General features: G+C 48.2%; 1 protein-coding gene across 5 annotated transcripts in view; it reads left to right on the top strand.

Moving 5' to 3' along the window:
- RASAL2 (RAS protein activator like 2) overlaps nt 1-24,654 on the top strand; it is a 785,014-nt gene that overhangs the window by 525,905 nt on the left and 234,455 nt on the right. For all 5 annotated transcript variants that reach the window (XM_086956462.1, XM_086956457.1, XM_086956450.1 and 2 more), the window contains one exon: nt 13,845-13,957. In XM_086956462.1, coding sequence (XP_086812588.1) covers nt 13,845-13,957 — 113 coding nt within the window. The remainder of the gene's footprint in view (nt 1-13,844; nt 13,958-24,654) is intronic.

The following is a 24,654-nucleotide window of genomic DNA, read 5'->3' as shown; positions in this document are numbered from 1 at the left end:
GATCAGGACCCCACTGCAGGAGGGTGGCACCGCACGCAAGTGGAGAGTCGCCGACTCCTCCAAACTCTTATCTCATCTCTCTCTTACCCGTCCCTTGTTTCCCACAGACTCAAGTACCGACGAGCTTCAGGGACAAGTCTCTGACTGGCTCACTATAGCCAGCGATACTTTTGCACCTTTAACCAAGTTTCCCCGATCCCGACACTGTCATTCCCATAAATGGTTTACCCCTCACCTTAAGACTTTGCAGTTAGAACTCCGCCGACTCGAACGCAGGTGGAGGAGAGACTACTGCTTATCTAGCAGAAGTGCATATGTGGCTGCACGGAATAAGTACAAAATAGCCATTTCCGCCGCCAAAAAAGCTTATGCCTCAGACAAAATTTTATCTGCTCCCTGCAAGTCCAAGGAGATTTTTAAAATCCTCAATGAATTTACCTCCGATCCTAGGACACTTCCGACTCAGGCCTCCACACAAGAATCATGTAACGCGCTGAGCACTTTCTTTGTTCAAAAAATTGCCTCAATCAAGGATACCATTCCGACTATCCCCCCTGGTGCTGGCTCTGCCTCTCCCCCCCATAATGCTCTTTCTTTTACTCTCTTCCCGCTCATAGACCCTGCCGCCTTGGCCACACTGGCCACCCGCGTTAAATCTGGATCCCCAGACGACTGTTGTCCCCCCATCATATTACGAAATATCTGCCACTCTTTACCTGATTGTATCCTTCCCCTGCTGAATTCTTCTCTGACGTCCGGTACGGTACCCCGTTCCTTCAAGGAGGCCGTGTTGGTGCCTCTACTGAAGAAGCCTGGGGCTGATCCCGCCGTCCCGGCGAATTACCGCCCTATCTCTCTTCTGCCTTTTTTCTCCAAAATTTTGGAAGCCCATGTCACCACCTGCCTCTCACAGTTTATTGAGAACTCCACCTTTCTTGAGACTAACCAGGCCGGCTTCAGACCCGGCCACTCTACGGAGACTGTCATCTTGGCTGTGCTGGATGCCTTGAGAGACGGTGCCGACAAGGGTACCCCCCAGGCCCTGGTTTTATTAGATCTGTCGGCTGCCTTCGACACGGTGGACCACAACATCCTTCTCCACCGTGTCGAGCAAGCTGGCATCCAGGGCCTGGCGTTGGCATGGGTCAAATCCTTCCTGACCGGGAGGTCTCAGACCCTCAGCCTGGGCACTTTCAGAGCTCCTCGGGAGCACTTGCCCTGTGGGGTCCCTCAGGGCTCCTCTCTATCCCCCCTTCTTTTCAATCTTTATCTTCGACCCCTTCTTTTTTCCTTGAGGCAGTGGGACGTCACCGTCTTCAATTACGCGGACGACCTGCAACTCATTTTCCCTCTTGATTCCCCCTCTGCTATTCCCAACTTTCAGGCAGTTATGTCTCACATTCTATCGTGGATGTGCCAAAATCAGCTTAAGCTGAATCCCGGAAAGACGGAGCTTCTCCTCCCGGGTAAGAGCTCTACCCACTGGGGTCCGCATTTTTGGCCGGCAGAACTTGGCCTCCCCCCCACCCCTGTGGCCTCGGTAAAAAGCCTTGGGATCACTATTGACTCCGGTCTCTCCCTCGGGCCTCAGGTGGGGACAGTTGTCTCCTCCTGCATGTTCCAGCTGCGCAGGATCAGGAAGGTGGCTTATCTCCTCACCCCTGAAGCTCTCTTGCAAGTAATCATGGCCCTCGTCCTCTCCCGCTTAGATTTTTCGAATGCTATCTATCATGGTCTGCCCAAAACATCTCTTTGCAGACTACAATTCGTTCAGAATCAAGCGGCGAGATTGGCCTTTGGGAGTCCGAAATGGCAATCCGCCAAACCCCTCCTTCAAAAACTGCATTGGCTCCCCGTCACCTCGAGGGCAGCCTTTAAGATCGGCTGCCTCACCTTTAAATCCTTATCTGGTTCCTGTCCTGTCTTTTTGAAATCTCTCATCAGGACTTATAGCCCCTCTCGGAACCTGAGATCCTCTCATCTGCACCTCTTACTCACTCCCCCTGTCAAACTCTGCAGATCTGGAGGCCGGAGATTTGCATTTCTGGCCCCCAAACTTTGGAATTCTTTCCCCATCTCTCTCAAAACCTCCAATTCCCTTACCCTCTTCCGTAAATCCCTAAAAACTTGGCTCTTCCCTCAATCTGGCTAATTCCTCCCAGTCCCCCCCCAGCAGTCTGCCAGCGCCAGGAAACCCATGGTGTCAGCGCGCTTTATAAATGTCCCTTACAATACAATACAATACAACTGCATTCCTGGTTGCCATCACCTCTGCCAGGAGAGTGAGTGAGCTCCAGGCTCTTTCTTCTAAACCTCCTTTCCTCTCTGTCCATCCGGACAAGGTTGTTCTGAGGACTCATCCTTCTTTCCTGCCCAAGGTAGTCACAGCCTTTCACATCGGGCAGACCATCACCTTGCCCACCTTCTTTCCGCCTCCGCACCCCTCAAAAGAGGAAGAGATGCTCCACCGTCTAGACCCAAAACGTGCGCTCTCCTTCTATCTAGATCGCACACGCCAGTTCCGGGTGGACGACAAGCTCTTTGTTGGTTACGTGTGCGCCAAGAAGGGACGGGCGGTGTACAAGCGGACCATATCTCGGTGGGTCGTCTTGTGCATCAAGGTTTGCTACTCCTTGGCAAAAAAGGGAGCCTCCTGTTGGGCTGTGCGCCCATTCTACTCGGTTCCACGGCGGCTACTACTGCCCTGGGTCGGGGAGTCCCCTTGCAGGACATCTGTCAAGCAGATACATGGGCCTTGCTGCACACGTTTGCTAGGCACTACTGCCTGGACAGCCAAGTCCGGAGAGATGGCTTTTTCGGCCGTTCCGTTTTCCAGGACTTTCTGGTGTGATCTTGGTTCGCAGACCCACCACTGGGGTTGGTATTGCTGGGTTATCTATTCTAAGGTAAGGAATCTAACACTAACGTGTTTCTTTCAAGTGCACAAGTTACTTACCTTCTGTAGCGATATATCTGTAAGAAACATTAGTTAGTGTTAGATTCAATACCGCCCCACCCATCCTCCCTGTTCCGCGAACCGATATTTAGGGTTAAGGACATCCCTTTCAAGGCCCTAGTTTCATGGCACCAGTGTCGGTTTCTATCATGACTTTGCGTTACTGGTGCGGAAAGCTATGTACAGAACTGACGTCAGCGTGCCAGGGCGGCGTCTAAGTACTCCGACAACGTCATCCCGGCGATCACAACGCCGACTAATGACGCGGAGCCGCAGACAACGCCTACTGACGCGCAGGGGTACTGCTGACAAAAACTTTCCGGAATCAGTCTGACACCTGGGGATATTCTAAGATAAGGAATCTAACACTAACTAATGTTTCTTACAGATATATCGTTACCGAAGGTAAGTAACTTGTGCGTTTTGTCGATTCTTTGTGTAGATTTCAGAGTACTGAAGGTCTATAATAAGATCGTTTTTGTTACATTTTCCTGTTCTTTTCTTGTTGACGGGATGAAGTGGCGGATACACTTTGTTGTGTTTTTTCAGTAGACTTCATGCATATGAAGGTTGTGTGTGTGACATTTTGTTGATTGTTTAGCTGTCCTTGGTGTTCCCAGGTTTCTTCCTCTTGAAGTGAACAAGTTCACAGAAATTGCTTCTCTTGGATGTGACAAGCACTCAAAGATCTCAAGGTTGATTGACAAGCTGTAGAAAAGTGGTGATGAGGCAACCTGGAGTTGAGGGTGTTTAATATTCTTCCATTCTTGAATACTGAGGGCAGAGCAGCCTCCTCCTTGAGAACGTTTCTGGCTCTTATGAAGGGGCTTAGCATATTCCTCCAAGGTCAAGGGTGCTCCTCGTATTGGGTTCTCGTAAAAACATAGAAGACTCCGTGCTGAGCTCAGATATATTGTTGTTTCTAGAGTTACTCTCAAGGGAGGCCCTTCAGTCCTCAATGTCAGTGTGTAAATGGCTTACGGTATTGCATTGACGGCACGCAGGGTGAAAAATGTCAATCCGGATGACAGGGTGACCCACTGTGGTTCTGTGCTTTTGGAGGAAGGGGTGTGGGGGCCAAACGAGCTCTTCCACCTTGAAGCTTAAGAACTGTCAGGCAGCCATTTGGAAAGCAGGGACAGATCTTGGGAGCACTGACCCCCAGTGGTGACCGCACCCATAACTCTGGGAGGCGACTGGAGTCACTCTGGATTTAAAGGGATTCCGAAGCATGCACATCGTGAAAGGGAGTCCGTATGGCATCAGTGACTGTGATTATATTAATTATAGTGAGCTTGTGTGTAGAGAACGCTAGAAAGTGAATTCTTTGTTGAGCCTTCGTTGAAGTGTGTAGCTTTTGCCTAGCCGTTTGGTGCAACTTTTATTAAGCCCGGAAGTTGGGAAGTCTGAGCTAGGATTCCACTGCAAGCCAGCAACGGGTTTGGACTGGATTGACGCTTTTGCACTTTTCCTCTGCCTGGTTTGGCAGGTGCAAATTACTGCCAATCACTGCTCCTGGGACTGTCCTGTTCTCGTGTTCACGCCAGGGGAAGAGTTCCCTCCGTTTCTTTGGCCCGGATTGGGAAAACAGAAGTCCCAAATACTGGAAGAGGACCCAAGCAGTCGATAGTCTGGGATGGGCTGGTAAAATCCTCTCAAGTTTTTAGAATTTACAGGAGAATTAATTAGCATATTTGATACCCTCACAGAGAGTGAAGTAGCACAAACTTAGAAATCAATGATAACAGTAAAAGTGACCACTGAGCCAATACAAAATGAATGGAACAACTGCAATACTTCACTGAAGCAGGCTCGGGGCTTTCATAAGTAACGAGACAGCACTCTGTCTCTAAAGCAACTTCTGGCAGTTGTAGGGGTCTGTAGGAGGGTTTCTTTTGAAGTGGAATTGCCTCCGGGGACCATATTATGGAAAGGGTGCACTGTCCCTGTTTGCACCCGGTGCAGAAACAGCTGCAGTGCGCCCTATTTCAATTTTCAATGAATGCGCTGCCCTCAGAGCGGCCATGAACTCGTCCTGCCCCAGGGCAGTGCATTCAGTGAAATATGGCGCGACTGCCTCAAAGCTGATCCGTGGTTCACAGTGCACTTTAAAAAGAGGGGGAGAGATCCCTGCAGGTGGATACAGTGAGTGACTGCATCTTCTTGCAGGGAGATGTCTGAGGTGTCCATGGGAACTACTTCGGGGGCTGCCTTCAGGAGGACCACTGTCAGTACACCTCCTGGTGGCCGGTTTATGACTGCATCTGCGTCTATAATACAGCGCTGGCGCAGAGTCAGAGATTCCCTCATTTGCATGGGACCACGTACTACATGTGTGCCAGAGCAATCAGTATTACAGAAGGGGACGCACAAGCGCCTGAGACCCCTTCTGTAATTCTATTGTGCTCCAGGGGTGCACAATGCAGGCGCACATGCCCTTTGTGTCCCCAGGGGACCATGTATAATACAGCTCTTGAGGTCTTTTCAGCTCTCAGGGTCTGTTCTGTACACTGCAAAGCTTTGAAACAAAGATGCATTTAGTGTACAAGTACAAGCCCCTTACCAGTGTGATATTTGGTCTGCTGTGAGTGAGAGCTCAATCTGACCTCCAGACATGTGAGTCTCACTCGCAGTGCGTGACACTTGAGTTCTATCCTGTTACAGGTAGGTGGAGACACAAAATACATGCCAGTTGCACGGGAAAGGGATGAAACATAGTTCAGTGCAGTAGTCAGGTGCTACATGAATGCTTAGACTTCCATATTGCGTCAGATGCGGTTGGTGGGAGGGTAGGCAGTGGAAGAAAGGAAGTGTGAAATGGCGTGGAAGTAGGGAGGGCTGGATGGCTGTAGTATTGTACCCGAGAGCAGTGGCGTAGCTAGCCCTTTTGCTGCTCGTGATGGTACCTACGTTTGCTGCCCACTGCGGCCAAATGTAAGAGCATGGAGGCTGGCAATTCCTGCATTTGTTTTGCCGCCCCGCGATGGCCGCAGGTAACAGCTCCCAAAACTCGTTCCGACCGGGGCGAACTGCCCCCACCAACCCACCTTAGATTATACATATTAAAGCAAAGTATATGAACATAATAAAATCTTTCAAATCACCATCAACTGGTGTGTTTCCAACCTGTAAGGTTCACTGGGACCTTGTGCTCAAACTGTGTGTTAGCCAGTCTTTTTATTATGATTTTGTACTATGTCCCGATTCACCAGTGTGCTTTTTATCGCCTCATGGGAGTGATAGACTGCGTGGAGCCGTGAGGGCTGTAACCAGTGATCTGCAGATTACACACACACACATGTATGTCTGCTGGTGGTGCGTTACTCACTGAGCATGACCGGTTTAAAAGTATGCCTTCTTCCACAGTCTCTCTGTGCCAGAATCCCCTCTTGAACCTGTTGCTTTTGTAGTGTTCGTTCATCCTTTGTTGCTGGCTGTCTCTTAGGAAAAGGATAAGAAGTGTGCCTTCCACATTGGCAACTAAGTCATACACATGATGGGCACTCAAGGGGCGCAGCAGACACGTAGGGAGCTGCTGCATTTAAACCCTGGGCTTTGTTTCAATCCAAATGTTAATCGAACTGATTTAGCGCTTACTACCCCTGTCGAGGCGCTGAAGTGGTTTGCAACGAGTAGCTTGCCACTCCAGAACCCAAGGTTAGGTGTAATGGGTTTTAATATGCGCTTCTGTTTCTTTGTAGCATTCGGTGTGTTCAGTTTAAGTTTGTGCTCTTCAGAAGATGGACATTTACTTTCGTGTTTTGAATAGGGGAAAAGTTAATTTGAGGTGGAGTAACAAAAGATAGATGTGAGATGTTGTTAAGGGTGGAGGGGTCATGTGCCTCTTTTAGTTAGCTGAATTGGATAGAACAAGATAAGAGCTTGGAAAGCATGTGTGGGAGTCCACTGTAGTCAGAAAGGTTAGGGAAGGGCAGAAGTAGAAGGGCTTTTTAGGTCTCGGACTACGAAGGCTGCGCTTGCGCAGTCTCGCTCCGAGACTTTGTCTACAGATTGGGGGCTTGAGCCCGCCCCTCTTCTCCATTGGCTGGCTTCCTAAACGAAGGCCAGCCATTGGAGGAGAGGGGCGTCACTTCATTGAAGACTGGATTCTGGTGTGGTTTTTTACTTTCTTTCTGTTTTCTTTCTCTCCTCTTCCCATTGGCTGGAGTTTTACCTTCCAGCCAATGGGAAGAGGAGAGAAAGAAAACCACGCCCCCGAATCAGAAAATGTCGGGGCTTTTCGGAAGCCATTTCTACGGCGCCGCCGGAAGAAGTAGAGAATCTGCTAAATCCTCCTGTGAGTGTTTGCTTTTCTTGCCTCTTCTTGCCTCTGTTCCCTCGTTGTCATTGTTTTTCTGGCGTCTGGCCCCTCGTTGTGTTTGCTTTCCGGCCCCCTCGTTGTGCGTCTGCCCCCTCGTTGTGCTTGCTTTCTGGCCCAAGTGCCCCCGAACTCTTCCCCCCTGCCCGGCCACTTCCCTTCCCTTTGCCGCAGCTCTCCTCCGTCCCGCTCTTGCTTCGTCTGCCCGCCCCCCTTCCCTCTGCCGCAGCTCTCCTCCGTCCCCGACATGTTTGCTATACTGCTTCAAAGCCTTTATGTCTCTCCCCGCAACACAACACTGTGTGCGCATAGAGGACCGGGCTGGGCACACACAGGAGAGGGCATCTGGCAGCGCCGCCTTGCACGGGCCAAGCTGGAGAGTGGGAGGCAGAGAGGGGAAGCGCTGTGGGAAGCACTTTAGGAGATGCCCAATATGGTGGTAAACTTTGCACGGAGCCATCTGGCCAAAGGTGAGGAGGAGGGGGGGCACAGGTACTGCTGCGGTGGAAAACGCAACTCCTCCGCGGCACGTGCCAATTTCAGTGACAGCCCCCTTTCCCCAATTCTTCAATTGAAACACTGATCTAAATAACCATTATACACCAACCCGTATCCTTTCTTCTCAGCAGCCATCATCGCTGTCCTCTCCCTGTACCTGGTCATCGTCTATGACGCCTCCTTGCTCTGCTCGTTGTGCTTGCTCCCCTGCCCCCTCGCTGTGCTTGCTCCCCTGCCCCCTCGCTTTGCTTGCTCCCCTGCCCCTTCGCTGTGATTGCTCCCCTGCCCCTTCGCTGTGCTTGCTCCCCTGCCCCTTCGCTGTGCTTGCTCCCCTGCCCCTTTGCTGTGCTTGCTCCCCTGCCCCTTCGCTGTGCTTGCTCCCCTGCCCCTTCGCTGTGCTTGCTCTCCTGCCCCCTCGCTGTGCTTGCTCTCCTGCCCCCTCGCTGTGCTTGCCCCCTTGCTGTGCTTGCTCTCCTGCCCCCTCGCTGTGCTTGCTCTCCTGGCCCCTCGCTGTGCTTGCTCTCCTGGCCCCCCGCTGTGCTTGCTCTCCTGGCCCCCCGCTGTGCTTGCTCCCCTGCGCCTTCGCTGTGCTTGCTCCCCTGCCCCTTCGCTGTGCTTGCTCTCCTGCCCCTTCGCTGTGCTTGCTCTCCTGCCCCTTCGCTGTGCTTGCTCTCCTGCCCCTTCGCTGTGCTTGCTCCCCTGCCCCTTCGCTGTGCTAGCTCCCCTGCCCCTTCGCTGTGCTTGCTCCCCTGCCTCTTCTCTCTGCTTGCTCCCCTGCCCCTTCGCTGTGCTTGCTCCCCTGCCCCTTCGCTGTGCTTGCTCCCCTGCCCCCTCGCTGTGCTTGCTCTCCTAGCTCCTCGCTGTGCTTGCTCTCCTGCCCCATCGCTGTGCTTGCTTTCCTGCCCCCTCGTTGTGAGCGTTTTTTCTGGCCTCTGTTCCCTCGTGAGTGTTTCTTCAGGCCTCTGTTCCCTGCGTGTGGCTCTGTGTGTGTGTGGCTCTGTGTGTGTGTGGCTCTGTGAGTGTGTGGCTCTGTGTGTGTGTGGCTCTGTGTGTGTGTGGCTCTGTGTGTGTGTGGCTCTGTGTGTGTGGCTCTGTGTGTGTGGCTCTGTGTGTGTGGCTCTGTGTGTGTGTGTGTGTGTGTGTGTGTGGCTCTGTGAGAGTGTGGCTCTGTGAGAGTGTGGCTCTGTGAGAGTGTGGCTCTGTGAGAGTGTGGCTCTGTGAGAGTGTGGCACTGTGAGAGTGTGGCACTGTGAGAGTGTGGCACTGTGAGAGTGTGGCTCTGTGAGAGTGTGGCTCTGTGAGAGTGTGGCTCTGTGAGAGTGTGGCTCTGTGAGAGTGTGTGGCTCTGTGAGTGTGTGTGGCTCTGTGAGTGTGTGTGGCTCTGTGTGAGTGTGTGTGGCTCTGTGTGAGTGTGTGTGGCTCTGTGTGTGTGTGTGGCTCTGTGTGTGGCTCTGTGTGTGTGTGTGGCTCTGTGTGTGTGTGTGGCTCTGTGTGTGTGGCTCTGTGTGTGTGTGTGTGGCTCTGTGTGTGTGTGTGTGGCTCTGTGTGTGTGGCTCTGTGTGTGTGGCTCTGTGTGTGTGGCTCTGTGTGTGTGGCTCTGTGTGTGTGGCTCTGTGTGTGTGGCTCTGTGTGTGTGGCTCTGTGTGTGTGGCTCTGTGTGTGTGGCTCTGTGTGTGTGGCTCTGTGTGTGTGGCTCGGTGTGTGTGGCTCGGTGTGTGTGGCTCGGTGTGTGTGGCTCGGTGTGTGTGTGTGGCTCGGTGTGTGTGTGTGGCTCGGTGTGTGGGTGTGGCTCTGTGTGTGTGTGTGGCTCGGTGTGTGGGTGTGGCTCGGTGTGTGGGTGTGGCTCGGTGTGTGGGTGTGGCTCGGGTGTGTGGGTGTGGCTCGGTGTGTGGGTGTGGCTCGGTGTGTGTGTGTGTGTGGCTCTGTGTGTGTGTCTGGCTCTGTGTGTGGGGGGGCTCTGTGTGTGTGTGTGTGTGTGTGCGGCTCTGTGTGTGGAGCTCTGTCTGGCTCTGTGTGTGGGACTCTGCGTGTGTGGCTCTCTCTGTGTGTGTGTGTGTGTGTGTGGCTCTGTCTGTCTGTGTGTGTGTGTGGCTGTGTGTATGTGTGGCTCTGTCTGTGTGTGTGTGTGTGTCGGTGGCTCTGTGTGTGTGGCTCTGTCTGTGTGTGGGTGGCTCTATGTGTATGTGTAAGTGGCTCTGTGTGGGTGGCTGTGTGTGTGTGTGTGGGTGGCTCTATCTGAATGACTGTGTGGGTGGCTCTGTATGTGTGTGTGGGTGGCTCTGTGTGGGTGCAAATGCAATAGGTCTCGCATTTGCGAGCGATTAGGCTATTGGCATTGTAAATGACAATCCCATTTATTTATGTTTGAAAAACAAAAACCTAAATAAACTGTCATGAGCAATGCCAATAGCTCTAACTTTAACAATGCAGAGACCATTGCATTGTAAATGCTTGTTTTTAAATTACGTTCAGCCCGTACTGATTGCATGTTATCAGAGGAGCTAGGAACCTTTCTCACATCCAGGATATATGGTCCAGGACATATGGTCCAGCGTTGTACTTGACGACACTGGATCCAAGAAATACAGACCTAACTTACAGCTGAGCACATCATGTGATCCGGACTAGTTCACTGTGCGCTTAGTATATTTTTTTAATTGTTCATTGACAAGCAAGGCAAAGTCTTGCTAGCAGAGTTATAGAAAAACACATGGTATTAGCTAGTGTGCGATTGACAGAGAAAGCAGTATAAAGGATACCATTAACGAATAACAGACACACAAAGTATTTTCCAAACGATGCAATTAAACATCTGTCCAGTTTTACACAACAACATTTGTTTTGGGCTGAGGTGGGTTCTCCACTGGAAGATAAATGTTCAAGGCAGCCTTGTGAACAGGGTGGTGGTACTACCGTGGGTAAGCTGCATGTGTCCGTGCCCCAGGACCTGAAAAATCGTTATCTGGGCGTGGTACGAGGTGGTTAGTATGCTAGCGCTGCTGTTATACATAGGGGCTCCACCTGAAAGGAAAACAGCAGCAACATTGTTTTCATAACCCTAGACTCCAAAATATAGTCTGCCAACATCCTCAACTCACTACAAAAAAGATAAAATAATATATGTTGAATTCTTAATTCCACCCAAAGTAACTTCCCATACTTTAGGTTAATTTACTATTCTTACTCCAACACTGGAGCAAGTGCTTGATAGTGGGGTTTAGGCACAGGTAGAAATTTTGGAAGGAGAAATGTATGTAATATCTACATTTTGTCATCTGTTGCTGGAAAAAAAGTTATTTTGCAACCTGTATTTTCACTTGGTACAATGTTTAGGTGTGTAATGGGAGAACCTTTACAGTGATGTATATAAATACCTTCTGGCATAGGCACTTGGGAGTTGAAATTTGAGGGGAAGTGCTGCAGGAGTTCAGAAGGTGAATGAGCAATAAAGATGCCTTTTAAATTTTGTTTTTATTTTGTCACCTTTGCTGTGTTTTTAAAGTCCGAGGTTAAATGTTAGGCTGTGTGTTCTGATATATTGCTGCTTATTGTTTTACCATGGAGATTGATGTATTCTTCTTTCTCTGACTGCAAAGTTAGAGGAATTTCTAAAGTGAATCCTCTGACAATCTTACTGGGTTACAGGGAGTGTGAAAGGAAAGGCTGTTGAATGTCAGCTTTTTTTTGCAAAACAAAATTTAAATACCAGTAATTGATCAAATATTTCAAAAAATGTCAGCAGATAGGTAAGCACAAATGAAGCACATTTTTTGTAATTTCAATGTGTGATGGAAACAAAGATTGTAATAGGATCAGTACAAATCAAGATGCTTTACTTGATGATCTGCCATTGATAAATTGTTATTGAAACCTGAATTAAACACATTATCGTTTGGGTGCTATAAGGTTTTAACAGTAGACACCATGTCCGTGCAAATTGTGTGGCCATTTCAATGGAAAATGTATATCTGTAAATGAAAGTGAAATACCACTCTATGCCTTAGTAATATATTAGCAACAGTGTGCTCCAAACTTCCTGATGTAACCGTGATATTAGGATCCCCCACCTTGAAAATTGTCCCTACAATATAGGCTTCCAGGTCCTCAGTTCACCCCATTTCCTACGACTGAGATTTCAGAGAAATGGACTGAATAACAGGGTGACGTTCTGTAGAAAAACAGATGTGCATTTGCATCCCCCGTACCATCATTGATTCATTTGAAAGGGCAAACTCACATTTTCATAATATCACAAATATTTTCTTAGCTTCCCTAAAAGGATTTGTTGTGCAGTGCTCCTAAAAATGGTTTAGGATGTCGAAGTATTTCCACAGGTTTCATGTAATGCCATTTGAATGGTCTTTGGAGTATCGATAAGGACAACCCACGGGCAGGTATACCATGTCCGTCAACATTTTGGAACCACCCAAGAACAATTATCGAGTTTTTAATTTACTTCTTTTCGAGCAAGGGATGCTTTAAGTGAGAAGTGCAACTAAAAGATTTAAACAATTAAGCTAGAAACATCAGAGAGTCCCCATCTTAAATGGATGAGTGTCCTGCGTGGTGTACACTTATCTCCACGTTAACTAAACCTGACTCAGTGACTGATTGGATGTGGATGTGTCCAGTTGGTTAATATATGTATGAATGTGTATGGTATTTTAATGGCGCAAACCTAACCAAAAGGCAGTGAAGCACTGTACATGGTCAAAGATTAACATGAAGTCAGCGGCTAATAGGAAAGAAAGCGGAGTTGTGGTTGGGTATTACATTATGATACTGTCAGGCCACTGGAATTATGCGGAGGGGAGCACCAAATTATGCAGCAAGGTTGACCTAATTATGTAGCAACGAAAGGCAACTTTGCGGCATAAGAAGTCACATTTTTCGATAGAATTACTTCATTATTCTATCATTTTTTAACATGGTAATAGTGTCTGTCCAAAATGTGCACCTCACTAGTAGCAGTTTAACAAACAAATACAGAAATAAGCAATTGAAAGATGACCTGTTGACCTTTGCGAAGGGCCTCTGCCTGCCCGCCGACTCATTGCCATGTTTTTAGTAAATTTAGTAAAAATCGTTTTTTTGTTCAAATCTGCAGGTTATGCTGCAGATAATAGATTATGTGCAAATGCACAAATCCATAACAGTGTCAAAAAAAATGCAGAATCTGATCATTCCAGTGGCCCTGGATTTAGTTTTCAGCGATGGTGCAGTCCCGAGGGATACAGGCAGGGCTCGAGTACGGGGGTACACGCAGGTACACAGCGCCCCCCTCTTTTCACGGGGTGAATGCTGTCCCCCCTGCCAAGAAGTTGTGCCCCGCAGAAATATACTGAACTTGTCCTGGTGTAATTTTTAGACATGGGACACGTTCAGCAGCACCTGCACGTTGTCTGCTTTCCATTCCCAGCAGCAACGTGCAGGCAGCGAGGGAGCCGTTTTTACCTCCAGCTGGGCCAAGGTAAGGTGCCATCCGGCCTCTTTTGTTTGTATGTGCTGACTGGGGCCGCCTGGAACCTTACATTTAACTGTAAATGCCAAAGGGATACAAATGCACACAGCTTGCCTTCTGTTCGCATGTACTTAGGAGAGGCATGATTTTGCCTTTGTTCTGTCCCTGTATATAAATGCAGACACTGTAAGACTGTCAGATGGGTTAGTCTGTGCCAGTATTTGCACAAATAATTTATATTTTATTTATTTTATAGCTGTACGTCATGAGGTCATTTGCATATTGTCTTACTTCGTCAGTCCCCCCCCCCCACTTCTTCCTATAGGACTTGTATCCTGGATACAGGAATGTTGTTCCAGATCCTGGGTGCATAGGTGGAAACGCCTGCTGTGTGTGACGTGTGCCGGTTGTATAGTGCACCTGGCTCAGTGGACCCTGGTGTGTGAAGCAGCAACGCCCCTCTGCTGGGGGTCCACGCGGGCATGCCTGGACTCGTTCTCCACTCTTCCTTCCCCTCCAAAGCCCAGCCATGTCCTTGCCAGAGTTGTAGTTTGAGGAGACTGTGAAAGATGCACCCCTCTCACCCGCCCTCTCTGTTCTGCTTCTTCCAGGGGTTCTTCAGCAAGCGCCTCAAAGGCTCCATCAAGCGCACCAAGAGCCAGTCGAAGCTGGACCGGAACACGAGCTTCCGCCTGCCGTCCCTGCGCCCGGCCGACAGCGACAGGTAGGACACGGGCAGCGTGCCAGGTCAAAGGGCACCGGGGCTGGGCAGGGATAGCCCAGGTTGGGGCCGTGAGGGCCACAGTCCATGAATGTCAAGGGAGGTCTGTCAGGCCTCTCCCTGTCAGGTGTAATGAAGTGAGAAAGTAACCCGGGAGGAATTGATGCCCCCGGCTGGAAATCTCTACTTCCGGTATGGCTCCAATGACCTTGTAGTTTGAAAGCGGTTCTGTTGACAGTCAGAACAAGAGTCTAAATAAAGTCCAGACAAGGAAACCACCCTTTGGTACCATATTGGAATACAAAAAAAAACGTGCATACAAAGGATACAGCTGACCACGAGGTTTATCTTGGAGTCTCTGTAGTGGAGATTCTTTAATCCACAGTTCGCTTTAATTATTTCTTGACCCCTTCAGTGTTGAGTAAGGATGCTTTCCTGCAACTGCATGCCACCAAAGCCTCTCTATCACCTCGCAGCTCCCAGTGTGTTGTGAAAAATGTATTTTTGTTTCTTAGACAGCCTGGAAGAGTTGTAATTTATATACATTCTGTTATCGCGGATCTTTTATTTGTCTTCTTCTGGCGATGTTCTCCCCTTCTGTCGCTTCCATTCTCTTCCTCGGCTCTGGCAGCAAAATTGGTTTCTGGCAGAATCACGTGAGGCTGTGCAGAAACCCAGGTACAGCATAGCAACCAAAGGGTGGGACACAAAACTCTACAACAACAAAAACACATTAGCAAAAAAAGAATCTCGCTTAAGTTTTCCTTTTTTTTTTAAAAAAATATATTTTTTAAGTACCTGCTCCAGCTAAAAGTACGATCTTGGGGTAATTATTTTAAGAAATATCTGCTGCTGGATTCCTCTCCTATCCACCCACACTATTTCGAAAATCTTTATCTGTGTACTTTCTAGCCGTAGGGTCTTTACAGTGGGGCTTTCTAGCACCTCATGTGTTCAAAAACACCTTTGCTCCTCAGTTTTTTGTTTTGATTTTTACTGTGGCTGCCTATCATGTATTTATGATTTATGTTTAGCATTTCTTTATGGTCTTGTTGTATGCTTTTTTTTCTAACTGCAATCAGCAAGGGCTTACAATCGATTTTATCAGATTTTTATTTTTAGCTTTTTTAAACCAGTAGATGTAAACGGTGTGATACAATTTGCTTTTCTGTAGCTCTAGATATTTAAAATGGATTTACTTTGGCCAACAAGTGTATTGCTCTTTTGTTTAAGGCTTGGGGAGCTTTCTGAAAGCAGCCCCATTAGCTTTCTATACCTGGTTTTTGGTAGTTATCACATTTGAGAGCATGACCACACAGAGCTATGGTTGGCAGGAGAGATCTCTTTGATCCCCTTGTGGTTTTTGAGCCCTGGCATCATTGGTAGCATCTTGCACTGCTTAGAATTCGCTTGGCATTTTGAGGTAGACCAAAATAATGTTGTCTTGTGTAAGTATGAGAAACCTGAGACATGACAAGTTTCTCTTAGTGGGTAATGTGTTCCTTCCTTGTAATGGTGATTGCAATGCATAAGCCTCATGATCACCCATGTGCCACTTTTAGGTCCTTTTGCTTCCTTTTAACAGCTTTCCAGAAAATTTGCAGGAAATGCATTTGGGAGTTTTGGTCCATTCATACAGAACAGACAGAAGTTTGGGGAGTGTGGCGTTTTCACATTTTACTGCTTTATTGGGATCCAATACAAAAAAAAAATCAGATTCTTGCCCACTCCTGTGAGATTTGCTGTCTGGAGAGATCTAGTGGCACTTATATTGTACTGTGTTCCTGAATTGGTGAGGATGCTGTGCTACTCTAGATGGACACCGAAGCCCTTGTGATGTTTTGGTTATAAATAATATCGATTAAATGAAAGGAGGAGAGAGCGGAGGGCTTCACAGATTAAGGCTAAGTTTCTCACGAGATGGCTGTGCAGGCCAGAATCCCATGTTAGGAGCTTCAATTCCTTGAAGGGTGTCGCTCATATTGGACACCACAGAGGGCCGCAGCTCGAGCAATGGCGTTAGACAAACTGATCGGGCCTCCTGCAAAATGTGATGATGGGCACCAGAAACCCACCTACGTCACCGATATCTATAGGTGTTAGATTGAATTGGGGGTTTACTGAAAGTGGCTAACTCCATGCGCTACATGGGGCTGCGTAACACCCTGGGATTTGAAGCAAGAGAGCGGTCTCAAGGTGTCTTGTTTTTGTAGTAATTAGACTGTACCGGTGTGTGCTGAACAAGCTGTAGACCGGCACAGCATCCCTCGGTGACCACTCTTAATGGTGGGATCCAGCTTCATGTGATGAAAGGCTGAGCTAGAAATTATCATGAGATCTGTGCACGATCTTATGTGCCAGTCGTGGCGTGGAGTCAGGCTCCAGTGTTTCGCATGATGAAGTATAGCGGTCGTGGTGATGGTTTCGAAGGATTCTCATTATTGAAACAAGGTCACCGGATAGAGTGGTGTGTTCTCTGTAGTACTTGTGAACTGCTCCGCAGGGGCTGGGGCTTCTAACCTGGATGTAGAAGGTCTTATAATCATTATCTTGTGTAAGCGCTTCTGGTCCGGGGCTGCTCGTTTTTTCTGGCCCGTGGCTCTGACTGGAAAATAATTTGACTGCAAATTAATTTTATAGTACATTTTGAGGAGCAAAGAGCTAGTGTTGGAGAACGTTCTGTTGGAGAAGTATTTAAGTAAAATATTCAGGTTTCTAGACGTCCGTTTTTTCATGTATCCGTCAGATTCCTGTCTGGTCATCGAGCTCTCTCACATTACTCTATCAACAAGCGAGACCACTCTGTAATAAGGTTCACGGCACGTGACATAGCCGAATTCTGGTATGACTTCAGTTGAGATCTGTCCTGAAGTTGAGGACTCCACCTCAAGAGGACTCCGTGGCCTGATCCGCACTGGCTGGTATGCTTCATCTGGCTTTTCCTCAAACTGAGTGCAAGACCTGAATGGACTTAAGCCAGGCTCGTTTTTTTAGTAACTGTGGGGAAGCTGAAATTAGTCGCTGCCGAATTAACTCGTGGCCTCTATGTTCAAATTGGGTGGTGGTGGGTAATGCAGATTATTAGCTACCCCACGCCACAAGTGTAACCCCAAAAAATGAGATTGGCGAGCCTATAATCTGTAAGCGTTTCACAGTTAGGTGGGACTACCTAAGACCCTACCAGTTACTACGCCATTCTACTCGACTTGCTAGCCCCAAAAGATGGCTGTCGTTCCTATTCTTTCCATCATTGGCCATGGGGGAAAGGGCGCTGCAGAATAGCATGTCTGAAACCACAGTGGAGATTTAGCAACACTGTTTCCATTAGTCATGTCAATAAAGCATAGATGCTTTGTTTTGTCTCGTCTCTTGGAGGGGGCGATGGGGTTGTGAGGAGCAAACCAATAGCCTAGGAGGCTTCAATCAAGCTGGCCACTCGGGCATGCACCAGATAGGCTATCGACTTGTCGGCCTTTGAGTGTGGTGGCCTTCATGCTCTAAATTAAATACTTTAGATACAGATAGATATTGGAGCAAAACTGGATTTTTATTTCGGTGCACAGGAGGGTTGACTATAGCAGCAGTGCAGTGAGGATTGGCAGAGGTATGTGGATAGGAATCCACCCATGCCACCTAGCGGGGCAGGCTACAGTGTTGTGGGGAGCGGCCCAGGTTGTGCTGTTTGCTTGGTGGCTGCAATAGGCCGGCTTCAAGACCCTGCTTTTTCAAGGCTTGTCAAACGTGAGCAGGTTAGTCGTGGGAGAGTCAGGTGCCATACAGTGCCCATATTATGTCTACCAAGTCTTGTTTGCAACAAGGTGATCCGTCAATATGTGAAATGTCATCCGATGTCACTCATGAGCGCCCAACCCTCGTAAAGATTTGTAAAAAAAACATTGATTCCGGCCACAAACTGCTCTGCCGTGGTTGCCGTATGGGGCGTTTCTGGATTTTCTGGGACCCTGCCCAGTAAATCCCTAGCACTGGCTAGCAGCCATCTCGCGCTCAGCACCTATCAATGAGTATTTCCCAACAATCACCTACCACTCCCCATCCATATCTTAGCACTGACCAGTAATCACCTAGCACTCACCAGCTGTCGCTTCGCACAGCCATATCTGATCACTGGCTAGCAGTCACCTGTCACAACCGTATCCTACCACTGGCCAACTTTCACCTTGTACTGACCATCAATCAACTTTTACTGACCAGCAGTCACCTCACACTGGCCAGCAGTTGCTTAGCACACCCATAGCCTTGCAATGGCCAGCATTCACCTTGTACTGTCCAGCAATCACCTCGCACTGGCCAGGAATCACCTGGCACATCCATACCCTAATACTGGCGAACAATCACTTGTCACTGGCCAGCAGTCACTTAGCACACCCATAGCCTAGCACTGGCCAGCAATCTCCTGTCACAGCCATATGCCAGCACTGGCTAGCAATCACCTTGTACTAAACAACAGTCCCTTCACACTGGTCAGTAATCACCTGACACATCCATACCCTAACACTGGCCATCAATCACCTGGCATTGGCCAGCAGTTGCTTAGCACATCCATAGCCTAGAAATTTCCGGCAATCACCTGGCACAGGCATATTGTATTGTAATTGCATTTATTTAGCGCTTACTACCCATGACGAGGCCCAAAGCGCTTTTTCATCGAGTAGGGTGCTACTCTTGCATTCCATATAGGATTAGTGTTCAATTAGTACAGAGAAATGTGAAAGTCATTTGAGTGGTGGATAGGTTAGTCATTTATTTGGCTTGAGAAGGATAGCGGAGGGATAGAAGAGGGAAAAAGGTTTGCATTTATATTGCGCTTGTTACCCCTGATCGGGCGTTGAAGCTTTTTCTCAACGAGCAGCACGCTACTCCAGAACCCATAAAGGATTAGAGATGAATTAGCATAGTGAAATATGAAAGCCATTTGAGTGGAGGGTAGGTTAGTCAGTTATTTGGATTCAAAAGGATAGCGGAGGGATAGAAGAGGAAAATGGTTTGCGTTTATATAGCGCTTGTTACCTCTGATGGGGTGTTGAAGCGCTTTTTTGGCGAGAAGCACACTACTCCGGAACCCATAAAGGATTAGTGTTGAATTAGTATAGTGGAATAGGAAAGTAATTTGAGTGGTAAGTATTAGTCAATTATCCTTGCACTGGCCAGCAATCACCTTGTACTGACCCGCAATCACCTCGGACTGGCCAGGGATCACCTGCCACATCCATACCCTAACACTGACCAACAATCCGTTACTACTGGCCAGCAGTCGCTTAGCATACCCATTGCCTTGCAGTGGCCAGCAATCACCTCGCACTCGCCAAGGATCACTTCGCACCTGCCAGGAATCACCTCACACTGGCCAGGAATCACCTCACAATGGCCAGGAATCACCTCGCACCTGCCAGGAATCACCTAGCACTGCTCCGAAATCACCTGGCACATCCATACCATAACACTGGTCAGCAGCCACCCAGCGTTCATCAGCTTCAGCAGTCCCCTATCATTACTCAACAGTCACCTAGGACTCGCCTGCTATTCATAGAACTGACCAGCTATAACCTAGCGCTGGCTAACAATTGTGTAGCACTGGCCAGCCCGGCAATTTCTTAGCACCAGCCAGTCCTACCCTGGCACTGGCACAAAGGGCAAGACGGATAACGCTGGGGCACGGGCCGCTACCCGTCCCCCCCCCCGTCCCCCCCCTTCCTGCTCCCCCATCCTCCTGAAGCATCCACTTGCGCCCTGCTGTCTGCCGGAGTCTGCAGTTTGAAGGATTCCCGGCTGCCAGTCCCAGGGCTTCGCTCTTGTGTTTTTCGAGCCCGCATGGCATCTGTGCCCCGACGACTCTCATAAAGTGTGCAAAACAAAGCCCCGTCGAGGGTGAACGGGCCCCGCGAACTCTCCAGCAGCGTCGATGCCTGGACTGTTGATGCTGCTTCACACCCTAGCCGCCGGAGCCCGAGGCCGCGCACACCGCCCTGATCCCCGGTAATCCCACCCTTTGATTCGACCATGGCCCGCCGTGCCATCTGCCACCGCGCGCCTGCCTCTGGGCGCTGGCAACTGGGCACGCGCCACCGGCTCCGGATTTAGCCCACGTGGGCCGAAATCCTCCAGGTTTAGGGACAGTAATTCTCCCAGCTGTGATCAGATGCCCGATGCCTGCCGAGGGGGCACCACTGGTCGCAACCTGGGCACCGGGGCGGCCATGGCTCTGCCAGGGAGGCGCTGCCGAAGTTCCCGCTCTAGCGGCTCACTCCACTCTCGGTAGGTGCTGTAAGGAACGTGGCTTGTTCTGTCCTGGAAGTCAGACCCTCTGCAGAATTATAGGCAAGGCCACTAGAATTATGCGGCAGTGGAGGACTAAATTAGGCAGCATAGTTGACTAAATGATGCAGCAACAAAATGCATATTATGCGGCGTAATGCGGCAAATTTTGATGAATTAATTACCTCATTATTTTGTCATTTTTATACGTGAGCAATATGTGGACACGTTTCCCTTCTTTGACACCCAAATTCATAAAGGTGATCCGTAACCTGTGCGCCGTTTGAATGCAATGTTTTTGACAATCTGCAGATTGTGCAGCACATTATAAATTGTGTGGCAAATGCAGCAAATCCTTAATAATGCGGGAAACGCCGCTGCTGCAAAATTGCTTGAATCCAGTGGCCCCGACTAGAGGATTGTCAATGGCACTTTGGAACATACGTTTGCAAAGGAACTCATCAAAATGGATGATATTAGGTAGCTGCACTCCTTTTGCTCAACGATCAATTGATTTTTTAATAGCGCCTGTACATGAAGCCGTATCTAGACGCTATACATTCTCAATGAGCTGGATTTATGTAGGTGGTGTGTGAAATCTTATTTTTTCACTTGCGAAATCCCATAACAGTTTGCCAAATGTTGATTTTTAGCACAAAAGGGTGTGGTTTGGGGATATCTTGCATCATTTTTTTTTCCTTACGTAGACATACATGAGACTGATTTGACATTTTCTTCGCAAACCACTATACTGCAAGCGAAATTATGTAATGGGAAACGTTGTGAATTTCGCTATATTTGTCATTGTAATTCCAATTTCGCCCAGACTTGGTTTTCACGAAAGTTCTGAATGTGATGGGACAGGCCCGGAACCCTGAGTGGACGGGTGAGAGCTTTTCACTTTTTGAAATTAAGACTCGTGGGCATCCTCCTACCCTAGGTTCTAGTCTATGAATTAGTTAAGCATAGGCATAAAGCTCCTTGTGTCTGCCCCAAGGCTGGATTCTGCTGCAGGTCGGATGGCACACTTGGGATGAAGCCTTTGTATATAATCACTTGACTCTATGTCGATGCTTGTGGTGCTTGAGAGGAGAGCGCGCTGCCGGTGATCAAAATTGACTTCTCCTTGGCAGGAGCGGTAGGCCTATTTGGGGGTTAATAAGCCGTAGGGGTGGGCCGCTAAGAAGCCCAGTGTCAGAAAGCGCTAGATGCCATGGAGAGTGCTAGGAAAGCCACGGTAAAGTGAGTTAGAAAAAATGCAGTTTGCAGTAATTTTCAGTGCCGGGTGTTTGTCCGCGCTGTGAAATAATTGCGAATTGCACAGCGCAAGCGGGCGCTGTTTCCTTTCTACCGCTCCAGTAGATTTTCCACTTGAGCGGCAGCTTACGTAGGCACTCGCATTGAGAAATCTGACTACCCACATTGGGACATGTTGGCGGGAGGTTGATTTCCCTCGCTCATGCTCGGCAACTTAATGTTGACGTCACTCGTAGTGTGGAAAACTCCGCAAACGGAGCGGAGTTCACCGCCCAGACTTAATATTTTTGTTCTATCAATTTAAATATTTGTAAATGGAAAGTGTCAAGACGCATGCAAGGCGTTAAGTGGACCGGGTCCCTCCGGGTCACAGACCCAGTAGTATTTAAAATCGGATATTGAAACCGGTCCCTTTTGGGCTCTGTAGGAATGTTCTGAACTTTATAGACAAAAACATTGATCGATTTGTGAATAATAAGAGTAACATTTTTAAGAGAATCCATGTCGTTTCTGATCATATTTTGCCTACTTTACGTAATCTTGCATTCCCTAAGAGTTTTAGCTATATGCACGATGTTGTGTTACATTATATTTTTCGGACAGCCTGTTACTCTTGTATAGTGCCTGTTTTGAATTGAGTCTTATCCAGGTGATTACAGGTGTCATGATTGAGGTGAGCCTGAAGGCAGTGAACTTTTCTCTCAATGCCGCTTAGTGGACCAAAAAGGTTTTTGGAACACATGGACATTCAATTCTTGGCCTCCCTGTAGAGAGCACACAGAGTAGTTATCTCGTATGCCAGTTGCTCTTGTTATTTTCTGCAAATGTGTGGTGGGGTGGCATTCTGGGAATTTTAGTTTACATGTTTAAGCCATGCCGTTAATTATACATCCCATGCCCCCTTTTAATGCCCCCCCTTTATTTTATTCCCGTAGAGCCCTGGGTCACTGGCACCCCAACTTAGCTTGTTCACCACATTTTCTGGCGTACTCCATCTGTCTGTAGTGTCCGACTCTAGCTTACTCAGTGAATTCACTGCATGGAATGTTGGTGCTTCTTGAAACAGCTGTACACGTTGCTCGGTTGGTGCATAGCTCCTTGTGTTTTCTAGAGGCGCAGTAAAACACATGTTTAGATGCAGCATCACACTTACAGCAGCCAGACGCAGAGTTTTGTTCCTCTTTTATTTAGTTTTTGCAGCCTGCATCCACACCTCACTGGTTACTAATTGTCATCCTTGGTTAGGGGTTCATCATATATTCTCTAGCCCTATCATTGTCGCATAAGGCCCGGAAAGAAACACTGCCATTTTACTTGCACGTTTTTTAAGTTTCCTTCTTTTCTACACAATGACTTTTGACACACAGTTGCCTGCAAGACAGTGCAGGATTTGATTATCTAAAACCACACTGCTTAAATATCCACTTTGTAAGTACACTATAACGACACCTTGAACAGTTAGCACAAGGCCTAATCCTACATTGTGCAAATATTATTTGTTATTCGTCCATATGGCGACATAGCTATCACAAGAGGATAAAAAATTACGGCCTTACTGAGGCCTCAACACAGAAGCATGGATTATATATACACACACATTTCCATGTTCAAATGGGAGGAGCACTTTGCTGTCACTGTGAGGTAGCTGTTGTCAGAGTCTCAGCCCAGCTGATTCCTGTTTTTCCTCTCCAAGGACCGATGCCCAATTTGTGACCAAGACTGGGACCTGAACACATTCACCCTTGGGTAATGGGGAGTTATATTATCCAGTAGGGGATTTTGGCAGATCACCTGCCCTAGGTAACTAGATTAGGGCACGCATAGTAGGAGTACACTATACACAGTACCTATATGCCAGTATATATATATACACTGTTTTAGCACAATGGTGGAATTGTTTATCCTTTTCAATTGTCATGTTGCTAATCACGTTCATCTGCTTCTATTAATCATTGCAGCGCATATATTTTAGACAAGAATCACAATGGTTCCAATGTATTTCTTGTGTGTCTCTCTGGGTGTGCACAAGTAACTGAGTGAAAAGGACCTAGATCTGTTACCACAATTCCTTGGGGAGTCAGGATTGTCATGTTCTGAGGTTGCCCAACCCATGTGTTACCTTCCTAAGTTTAGGAGTACTTATGGTGGCACTGTGAGCTAGCAGAACTATAGGCCAACATATCTCGAGGGGGTGCATAGAATCAGCCTGGGTTCATCCCAGCGTTTTGTTATCCAACAAACGCACAGGTCCTACTGTGAAAGTAGAAGCCGTACAACAGCTTCTGATATGGGTAATCTTCCAATGCCGGTACCCACTATGGGAAAACACAGTGTTTGTTCATGTTTGTTGGAAACTGGGCTTTTGTTGCAGTTACCCTCCCATTTTTTGACCCCTTTTTAGCTACTAGATGCTTTTTTTTTTAACTCTTAACAGTGGACTGATGCCTGCTAACCAAACCTCAGTGCCATTGCCCCTTCCCCAGATTATGGTGTTTTCTTATTGTGCTACAGTTGGCTAAGGACTTTAGCACTCCTGGAAGTCCCTAGGTACCTAGGGCATGAGTGCTAAAGAAGGTCCCAAAGGGCTGCAGCATATCGTATGCCACCCTAAGGGACCCCCACACAGACTGCCATTGCAGGCTGCTTGACATGGTGCAAACCATGAGTGAAAACATGACATGACACTCCTGTGTACCATGCCAAAGTCACTGCATCTAATATATGTAAGTCTCATCTACAACAGGCCTTTGAGCCCTATGGCAGGGTGCATTATATTTCATGTGAGGACATATCTGCATGAGCAGATATGCATGCCCCTGTGATGCCTACTTCTATTACTAGACATTACAAGTGAGCAGGGAAGCCATCTTAAGGTATTTACTGGGCACTGGTCAGAACGAGTTCCCCAGCTACATAATGGTTTCACTGAAACCTATGGTGTGTGTGGTATCAAACAACGCATAATATTAAACCCACACTGATTCCAGTGATGGATGTATTAATACATGCACCCTGAGGGTACCTTAGAGGTGCCCCCTGAAACCTACCAGCCCTTTAGTGTGCTGGCTTACTGGTCCAGTCCAGCCTGCCACCACAGACTAGTTTCTAACCCCCAGTGGAGAGAGTCCATCCTCTCAGGAGGTCAGGAACAATGCATGCTCTGGACGGAG

The sequence above is a fragment of the Lissotriton vulgaris genome, chromosome 1_1 (assembly GCF_964263255.1).
Source record: "Lissotriton vulgaris chromosome 1_1, aLisVul1.2, whole genome shotgun sequence".
In the NCBI taxonomy this organism is placed as follows: domain Eukaryota; kingdom Metazoa; phylum Chordata; class Amphibia; order Caudata; family Salamandridae; genus Lissotriton; species Lissotriton vulgaris.
This window is presented reverse-complemented; position numbering and strand designations above follow the sequence as displayed.